General features: G+C 42.9%; 1 protein-coding gene across 1 annotated transcript in view; it reads left to right on the forward strand.

The window, feature by feature from the left end:
- Positions 1 to 10,191, forward strand: part of TRAPPC10 (trafficking protein particle complex subunit 10) — a 66,929-nt gene extending 56,738 nt beyond the window's left edge. The window contains exons 21-23 of the mRNA XM_084873585.1: positions 4,705 to 4,882; positions 6,451 to 6,645; positions 6,918 to 10,191. Of these exons, the coding sequence (XP_084729711.1) occupies positions 4,705 to 4,882; positions 6,451 to 6,645; positions 6,918 to 7,156 (612 nt within the window). The 3' untranslated portion in view covers positions 7,157 to 10,191. The remainder of the gene's footprint in view (positions 1 to 4,704; positions 4,883 to 6,450; positions 6,646 to 6,917) is intronic.
- The last annotated feature ends 261 nt before the right edge of the window (positions 10,192 to 10,452 follow it).

A 10,452-nucleotide genomic window follows, 5' to 3' on the forward strand; every position in this document is an offset into this window, starting at 1 on the left:
TCCTCCTTAGTTGACTTTAGTAGAATCCTTTCATCTTGATCATTAGCTACTATACAGGGCGGTTGTGTTATAAAGACATGTCTCTAGCTTTCTAAAAGAAAAAGTGTAAATGTCATAGAAGTTTACTTAAGTAAGGAAGATTTTTTTTTATAGCCTGCACGTGAAGCTTAAAGTAGCCTTGAGCTAGGTGAGTAGTTGGGTTTTGTTTCTTTAGTGAAATTGCTGGATTTTGTGTTAGCTAAATGAAAATACAGTTGACACTGAACAACTCGGGGGATTAGGGATACCCACCCCCTCTCAGTCGAAAATCCACATATAACTTTTTTTTCTTTATTGATTAAGGTATTACATATGTGTCCTTATCCCCCCATTGCCCCTCCAGCCCCCCACACACTTATAACTTTTGATTCCCCCAGAATTTATCTACCATTAGCCTACTGTTGGCCAGAAGCCTTACTGATAACATAAACAGACTACTGACACATATTTGTATGTTATGTGTTATATATTGTACTCTTACAAAAAAGTTAGAGGAAAAAAGTGCTATTTAAAAAATCATAAGGAAGAGAAAATACATTTACAGTATTTACTTAAAAAAAATCTGTGTATAAGCATTCTTATGCAGCTCAAAACTGTATTTTTCAAGGCTCAACAATTTTGTGGTATTTCATTTTCTTTTCTTTATTACTGAAATTGTCAACACTTTGAGAAGTTTGTGCTGACAGCTCTTGATTAGCAATCTTTTCAATATCTCCTTTCAACCAAAAGACTATTTGTTTGGACCCTCTGCCTTATTTAACTTTCAATATTAGCTATTGAGTAAAACATGATCATTAGCATAGTTATCTTTTTGTAGTACCAACAGGTGCCTTTTTGATGTATTAATAGCAGCTGAACATTAAGTCATTCACATAGTAGAGGGTCTGCAGAAATTACATCTGGTTTGCTTATACATATGATTATTAGCTGATTAGCAGTTTTCTTTTCTTTCTTTTTTTAAAAAATATATTTTATTGATTTTTTTACAGAGAGGAAGGGAGAGCTAGAGAGCTAGAAATGTCGATGAGAGAGAAACATCGACCAGCTGCCTCCTGCACATCCCCCACCGGGGATGTGCCCACAACCAATGTACATGCCCCTGACCGGAATCGAACCTGGGACCTTTCAGTCCGCAGACCGACGTTCTACCACTGAGCCAAACTGGTTTCGGCTGGTTAGCAGTTTTCACTGGTACCTTAATCTTTTTTGCTTCCTCTTCAAATGACGAATATAGAAAATTTTTCCTTTAGAACTGTACAGGCCGAGTAAAAGGCCAGAGAAACAATCTGGTAGATTGTTCTTTTCACAACTGAGGACCAGATATATGGATACCACCTTTTTTTAAAGGCTTTATTGAGATATGATTGATAATCCATGAAGTTCACTCATTTAAAGGGTACAGTTTAATGATCGTGGTATGTTGACAGTGGGCAGCCATTACCATAGTCTTGTTGTGGAATGCTTTCATCATTCAAAAAGAAGCCATGTGCCTCATTAACAGTCACTCCCCATTCCATCCTCTTCCTGGCAGTCACAACCTAGAGGCCACGCTGTCTATGAGTTTGTCTATTCTGAATAGTTCATGTAAATGGGATCATATTGTGTATGATTTTTGTGTGCCTGGTCTTTTTGTGCCTAGTTTTCTTCTCTTGGAATGGTGTTCCCGAGGTTTATTCATTTTGTAGCAGGATCAGAACTTCATTCCTTTTTATGGCTGAATAATATTCTGGTGTGGATAGACCACATTTGATTTTTCAGTTTTCAAAGAGACATCACTTTACATTCCCACTGGCAACATACGAGGGTTGCAATCTCCACCTCCTCACCAACACTTGTTTTTGTTGTTATTTTTATTAGAACCATCCCAGTGGGTGTGAAGTGGTATCTCGTGGTTTTGATTTGCATTTCCCTGATGGCTAGTGATGTTGAGCATCTTTCATGTGCTTATTGGCCATTTATATATCTTCTTTGGAGAAATGTCTACTCAAGTCCTTTGCCTACTTTTTATAAGGTTGTCTTTTTATTGCTGAATTATAAGTGTTCTTTATGTAGTTGAGATATCAGTCCCTTATCAAATATGATTTTCTCTCATTTTGTGGGTTTTATTTTCACTTTCTTGATGGTGTTCTTTGAAACACAAATCTTTACTTTTTATGAATTCCAATTTACTAATCTCTTATTTTTTGTACTTTTGGTCTAGAATCTCAGAAATCATTGTTTATTCCAAGGTAAAAAATATTTTCTTCATGTTTTCTTCTAAGAGTTTTATAGTTTTAGCTCTTACATGTAGGTCTGTGATCTGTTTTGAGTGAGCCTTTGTATTTGGTGATAGGCAGGGGTCCCAATACCATTTGTTGGAAACTATTCTTTCCCCATTGGATGGTCTTGACACCCTTGTTGAAAATCAGTTGGCCATAAATAAATAGTTCTAAATATTTCTCACACTGTCCCTAAAGCCTCAACAGTTGCTGTCAGGTTTGGGAGGCACTGCACTGTTAGACTATGTCCTGTGCTTCCCCTCGGCTGCTGTCCTGCGTTTCACATGCAGCCAAAAGTGATGCTCAGGGACACACACTTGGGAGCACAAGCACCTTCATTGGTCTGTAGTTGTGCTTCCTTCCAAGCTCTGAACACAAGTCACATCCCACCTCGGCTGCACTCAGACAGTCAGACTGTGAGCAGATTTCTCAGGCAGCTCTGCTGTGGTGCCATCCTTCCCTGCACAGCGTTCCTCCATCTCCTGCCACTGCTATTTTCCCCAGTCCACAGACGTGTCTCCTTGCCTGTCCAAGGGCTTGTGTGCATTTGTACCTGCAAGTGCAGGCATCTTTTACGTTCAGTTAAAGAGTTGCATAAACTTCCAGCGCAGCCCTCTTCCAATGGGTACAAGTCTGTCCTGTCCCCAAACAGCCATGATTGGGTGTTTGATAGGGAAACAAATCGCTCATCGAGGCCCATCAGGGTTACTGCGCAGCCTTATTAGCTCCCAGAAAAATGTGAAATCTTCTTGGAACATTTTATAACAACAACAGAACACTTTAAATCGAGTTACACTCTAATTAATTACTTTACATATCTGTTATGACTTCATTAAATTAACACTTAGTAAGTGGAGCACAGGTAGCTGGGTGGTGGGCTGTGGTTCAGCAATAGGCCACAAGGGGAACTGAAATAGAGTTTATTAGTCACAGGTCCTGGAGGAGGTCCCCTACACGCCTGGAGGGGCCACACCGGGAGGTCAGGGCAGGGAGCAGGGCCTGGGGCTCAGTCGTGTCTTTATTAGGGTCTGTGAGTGGAGTGCTTTGAGGTTCTTGGACTAAGACTGGATTTGTCAATTCCAACCCTAGAGCTCTTACTAAGGGGCTCACAGGGTAAGGCGCTGGGAGGCAGGGGAGACTGTTGATCTCAGGTACTGGAGAGGCTGTATCAGGATATGCATTTGCTTTTGACTGTCCGGGCTATTATCTAGGGCAGCAGTCACCAACCGGTGGTCTGCGGATCACTGGGAGTCCGTGAGGTCCAAAAGGTTGGTGACCGCTGGTCGAGGGTGTGGCTTGCACGACGGGTCAGTGTTAGTTTGGGCCCCGCTGGGCCAACACGGAGCAGCTGAGCTACACTCAATGGTGTCCTGAAAGAAGGAGCTCACCTTCCTAATGCAGCCTGCAGCGTGCGGTAGGCGGGCCCTGTCCCCTGCAGGCTTTGGGTCTTTGTCCTGGTGACAGGCAAATGTTGAATAGGTATGAATATCAGATAAACATGTCGCGGAGAAGGAAGCATTTCGGAGAAAGCTGGTTATGGACTTGATATCGGGTAATTCTAAGGAATTAATGTTAAATTTGCTAGTTGTTATAATGGCATTATGTTTTGGTAAGAAAATGCCCATGTGTTTAGTATAACACACTGAAGCATACACAGGTAAAAACAACAAATTGTCTGAAATTTGCTAAAAATACCCCAGGCGAGCTTTTCCCTGCTGATAGTGCTCTCGCAAACATGGTGAGCGTTCCTAAAACCCACGGACGTTGTGTAAGTGTGGCAAGCATCAACCCCACCAAAGTAACAGTGCAAGAGGGGCACCGATTCTCTGTGGGCGCAGGGGAAGTGGTGTTATGACAGGAACTAAGCTGATTTTTCAGGGGGAAAAGGCTAAAACTACAAAGAAGATTGTGCCGAGGCTTGAATGTGCTGTGCCCAACTGCAGATCTAAGAGAATGCTGGCTGTTAGGAGATGCGAGCATTCTGAACTGGGAAGAGATAAGAGAAAAGGTCAAGTGATCCAGTTCTAAGCTTCATTTTTTTTTTTTTTTATGACAATAAAATCTTGATATGTTCACTTAAAAAACCACGAAAAACACCAGTGTAGGTAGGTAGATGAGGAGCAAACGAACGCCATGTTGATAATCTGGAGTGTGGGTGACGGCTCAGAGCCACTGCACTGTGCTGTGTGCGTGCTCGAGCACGGTCAGCATGCGGTGAAGCAAGCCTCCCAAGGGCATCGAGTCGTTCAGGGCAAGCGCAGCGGCTCTGCCGGCAGGTGGCACAGCGCTGGGCAGGCGTCTCCTCCGTCCTCCTCCGAGTCTGGGGCAGCACCTTGTCTGCCTCACAGTGTTTCTTCAGGTTTGTCTTCAGTGTTACACATCTTGTCCTTTTCTCCCCTCTCGCCAGACCTTATACACCGTGAAAGCTGAGATTCTGCCGCCCGCGGGGACGGAGCTCTGTAGGACAGGCTCACTCTGCGCCCTGGAGGTGTCCATCACGCGCCTCTCGGACCTCCTGGAAGTGGACAGGGATGAAGCACTGACAGAATCCGAGGAGTACTTTTCCACCAAGCTGATGTACGAAGGTGGGTTCAGAGGCTTCTCCCTTCCTAACTTGTGCTGCTCCAGTGTGTCCTCTCTCTCACAGAGCGCAGTGTTCCTTGTCCAAAGAGAACCGTCTGGAATTGAGTGTTTTATATAGTGGTCCTACGTTCGCAGGAAGTTGAACTTGGTTGTTATGGAGTCTTCTCTAACAGGTGTTAGCCAGCAGTTGTTGGGCTCAGAGCTGAGCACATGGTAGCACTTGGAGTTGCTCTTTCCTTTCTGCTGTGATTCTTTGCTACTACACCAAAACTTGACAAGTGGCTGTTTTTATAGGCTAGGTACTATGTGAAGTCTGAGTTCACACAAATGATCCTTTTGTACCGGATTTCATGAAATCCTTTTATCTGTCTTGCATGCTGAAAGGCACCGCTTTTTAACACCATGCACTGGTCATTTGGGTACCGTGGTTCCTGGTTATATAGATCTCAATGTTGGCACCTTTCATTCACCCTCACAGATTCACATTGTTTCAAGGTCACACTGAACTCATCAGGATGGTCTGATTATAAGGGACATTGTCAAGCTCACCATGGCAAGTGCAAGTTTTCCAAAATTCTAATTTTTTATGAGACTTGTATCATTGGCCACTTCTTTAAAGTGACAGGCCCATGTCATTCAATTGAAAGAAAATGTCTGCAAAACCCAAAACTGAGTAGCCACAGCTGGCGAAGTTGAGGCGAGCTCGGCAGTCTGGCGCCCTGCGCTGTGCAGATGCCCGGGTGCTACATCACAGGAGACAGCGAGGCGGGGGAGGCAGGCGGTGGGCACACAGGCCTCTCTGTTTGCAGCTTCTTGTGCGTCAATAGTCATTTCACAGCGTTAGGACAGGAATGTGAAAATGGCTATGACCTGCCCTGAGGACCAACTCTGGGAAATGCTGCTCCATGTGTCCCTCCGGATGCTGTATGTCCTTGGCACCACTCATCTTCAGAGTTTCCCCATCTGCAGGAAGCCCTCCTCTGCAACCCCTTCTTTGCTGCTCACACGCTCCTAGGCTCCTGCTTGATTCCCTGTGACCCAGATGCTCGGACTTCTTTGCAGGGCCATCTGCTTCCTGAGGACAACGATGCTGACCTACAGACTTTAGTGAGGCTCAGTTAGGTGTTTGACTTGCTCTGGATTATACACAGCTGTGTTATTAGTATTGATAATAACACCTACCATGTGTTAGACTCTGAGCGGCAGCTGGGATTTAGCCTCTCTGCTCTGATGCCACCTGTTAGAAGATGCCACCTTGGTCCTGTCCCCATTCTTCATTTAGCACCCAGGCAGCCATGCTCCCGAAGAATCACCCAGGTTGTGCGGTGATTCCATCAGAATTGAGTCCCTGTTCGTTTATTGATGAGAAGAGTGATTTCCCTGGGCATTACCATGTGTCCTGGTTACTCCACTGTGTGTGTCTGATTGGAATGTGCAGTCACAAGACATGGAGACAGAGGTGTGCCCCAGTTTGGGATTTTATGCTGAGTGTGAGACTGTTGATGCTTTTGTTTTGTATGAATATGCATCCCTTTTCTGGGGTAAGACAGTGTTTCCCTCTGTGTTTCAGTGGTCGACAACAGTAGCAACTGGGCAGTGTGTGGGAAAAGTTCTGGCGTCATCTCCATGCCTGTGGTCGCACAGGCAACACACAGAGTCCACATGGAGGTGATGCCCCTGTTTGCGGGTTACCTGCCCCTTCCCGACGTCAGGCTCTTTAAGTACCTCCCACATCACTCTGCGCACTCCTCACAACTGGACGCTGGTAAGGACGCTGGTGTGGGAGCAGGCCTGCTGATCACAGCATCTTCTCTGGGCCAGTGGAACCTAAAACCCACACCTGCTCAGGGGGACAAGCCTGAGGCAGCTGCCCTGGAGCTCGTCCTTTGAGGACTCGTGTGCTAGGTTCCTGTACGGGGTTGCCTGAGTTAACGTGCTGCTGCACTGAAGGTTGTCTTGGGAGGCTTGCTACTCCCCGTGGTGGGTAAAGGGTCTGCGGCCATGTGGCCTGCATCTCACTTCCTGCGTGTTTTGCAGACAGCTGGATAGAAAACGACAGCCTGTCGGTGGACAAGCACGTGGATGACCAGCTGGACAGCAGCAGCATCAAGAGCAGGGGCAGCGTGCACTCGGCCTCCAGCAGTGAGCATAAAGGCTTGCCTATGCCCCGGCTGCAGGCGCTGCCGCCCGGTCAGGTCTTCAACTCCAGCACGGGCATGCAGATCCTGGTCATCCCCAGCAAAGATGACCACGTTCTGGAAGTCAGTGTCACATGACCACTCCTCCAGTTACCGCGCCCAGACCCAGCGTGAATGCACTCCAAGGGATCCTATCCATTGTTCTCCATTGTCATTCTGGGGACTCTGCCTGGCCATGGAAGCACCAGAGCGTCTCTGGGTGCAGCCCGTCAGCTGAGTCCAACATTAAGTTTGTGTTGTCAGTGGTGTAATATTGTTCCTTTCTCATCTCCCGGTCCCTGTGCTGGTGTCCCCCAGTGCTGGCCCAGAGCCCACTTTCTTATCCCTCACTCCCTGCATAGGGGTCTTTCCCCCACACAACCTTCTGGTTCTTTTTTTTTCTCTTCCTCTGGTTCTTTATGGAGTCTGTGCGTCCTCCAGGGAGGCACACAGCAGGCCTTGCAGTCTTACCAGTAACACGTGTGTGCCTTTCTGGTCACACGGCCGCCCAATTTCTGGACCAGGTGGATTTGTCAGTCTCCTAAGGAGTAACACAGTCCTTTACCTCAGCTCATCTAGTTGTGCTTTTCTAGAAAAATACCCTTTTAGGGCAGGTGGGTGGGCTAACGGGTGGGGTGGGGAGGGAACAACCCCTTCTGTGCCTTGGGATGTCAAACTGGGCGGACCTGGAGCACCCATCACTGGAGCCATTTTAGAGGTACTTTAAAATAGAGCAGGGCCTAAGGAACAGTTCAGTGTTGAAGCAGTTTAGGAATAAATGTTTCTGGGACTCTCTTTCCCTCATAATGTTGATTGAATATTATATGCACTTGAAATTAAAAATATATTTATTTTAATTGTCATATGTGAGGGTCACTATGTTGTGTTTCCTCTCACCTTGAAACTTAAAGTCTTTACATTTAATTATAACTGTAAAATCAGTATTTTTCTTTTGCACCTTAAATCTTAGAAATTTAGAGGTTCCATTAAGTGAAGATTAGGGGGGGTCCTCTCAGTGTATTTCTAGTCTGGCTGTAGGAGGGACGAAAGTCTTGGCATATTCTCTGCTGGTCCACTAAATTGCAGTTCTGTCATACCAATGGATTAATTTGCTTTCAGTTGTAAATTTAATTGTACATATGGTTGATTTATTATTTTTAAAAGTACAAATTAACTGATGTAATGTTTATGTATAAGTTGCACCAAAAATCAAGGACAGAATAAATGCGTGTTTGTTTTTATTGGTGTGAAAGTCACAGCTTGTAAATAAGTGTTGTATGTATTAAACCTTTTCCAGCTCTCCAAAGCAATGTATTTTTGTACATATGGAATAGAGAACTCTTAATTCACTAAGAAAGTGTGATTGGAATTATAACTTGAACAAATTAATGCAAGTGAGGGTGGGGCTTCATGTGAATAACCTCAAATGTGTGAGCCTTACAGAAATAAGAGCCTCCTGCAGCTGCTACTAGCCGGGCTTGTCTCCTGCTTGAGAGGCTGGTGGCACAGGGGTAAAAGGTCAGGTCGGTACATATACAACAGAGCCGTTGCCAGTCCTGTAGGTTGTCTATGACTGACTCAACAAATAAAGGTGGTGTCATTTCTCCCCCATGTCTTTTTCATTTATGGAAATGAGAGAAGTGTGTGAAGAAGATAACTGTGTTTAATTAAACTTTCCAGAAATTTGTTTTCCTTATGAGCCATTTAAAACAAATAAACTTAGTCACCTATTTAGGCAAATTAGAACTTCAGCATCTAATGATGGTTTAGGGTTTCTAAAATACATTTGTTTTATTGTAAAAATTGATGAGTGCCCTACAAAGATCTACGAGGCCCCGTGAATGAAGAGATCTTTTGAGGTTTGATTTGGCCAGAAAAGCTCTAATCCTCCTGGTTGGCTTGGAGCCCAGGGGACAAATCCGTGTGTAAATTTCCCCCTTCCTTCTGGAAGAGGCAATGTGATTTAATGATAACCTTATCTCTCTTTGTGTCTGGGCTCTAATCCAGGATGACATTCTCTAATTATAGAGAGGGGGAAATGAAGGGAAAACGGGGAAATCCAAACATTTATGAAGGTTTCTTACTGAAAATTTAAGGAAATCAAATTTATCTCAGGTGTTTTTTGTTTTTTTTACCCTAACCAAAAGATCTTTTGCAATATAAGTTACATGAATGCCTCTGTTTATTAAATTTTATTTTTGTTTTTTTCACAAAAGAAGAATGTCACCTAAAACTTTATCTTTTTTTTTTTTTTTTTAACTAAAAGGCTGTACTTGGATTTTTGTGGTGTTTAAAATAAAATAAGGTTTACGGGTTTGAGACAAGCTGGTTTAGTTGATAAAGACGTAGCAGCTGTTAAATAATTATGAAGCCAGATTTAGAATATGCATCTTAAAAAAAACAATATGCAGCTACTTTGCAAATATGTGTGGAAATGTAAATATTAGCAAAGGAACAGAAAGTAAGTTATAATTTTAGTGAATTTCATAGGGTCTCCTATGATTGGAAAGATTATAACTCTTCTGTTTCTAATGTGAAAATAGATGTATTTAATCTGAAAATGACTTCTACCTACAGTTCCATTGTCAGCACAGGCTGTAGTGAGTTGGATTCCTAAATTAGTAAGTCTTAGTTGATGAGGATAGATATCCCATAAAGAGTCAGTAGAGGAAATACAGACTTTTATTCAAATTTTCTTCAGTGTTTAAAATAAGATTGTTATAAAATGAATTTAAACACTCCAGGTGTGTATATAAAATGAAACGTTAAATTTTTTTTAATTAAAGAATTAGACTGACATAAATGTTTCACTGTTAACTGTGATTTAAAAATAAATCCTACATGATTTTAAATTTTGATTTTTTTCATGAAAATGTCCCTTTCTCTAAATTTATTCATTTTATACACCAAGTTATAAAACTAGAAGGCATTGTTAATCAAATTTGCTGGAATTCTGTGACTGGAAAAGGTGACAAGTTGGTGACTTTGACACTGCAGGTATTAATTCCATTTTCAAAGTTTACTATGAAAGTCATTTTTCACATTATTCTGTAATATATTGTTAGACTAAAACCATTGTATTAAGACTGTTTAAAATGTAAGCATTTTAAATTCTGAAAAATACACATTTTAAAAAGAAACTGATTTGCATGTTGTTCTTTTGCTATGGGATGTGAAAATTGAGTGTACGAAGTTTTCTTGTTTTTTCTCCCTGACCTTTGTTTCTGACTCGAAGCGTAGATTATTCGCGTTGGGAGAGCATTAAGGATTTTTTTTTTCATAATTTATTACCCTGTAGCTCACAAGAACCAAGACAATTGAGTTTCACAGGTTTCAGTTTTTGAAGTCATATTTGCCAACCTATCATTTGACAAGGTTACTGCCTCTGTGATGTT

This window comes from Pipistrellus hanaki (genome assembly GCF_964339955.1).
Source record: "Pipistrellus hanaki genome assembly, chromosome: 2".
Classification (NCBI taxonomy): domain Eukaryota; kingdom Metazoa; phylum Chordata; class Mammalia; order Chiroptera; family Vespertilionidae; genus Pipistrellus; species Pipistrellus hanaki.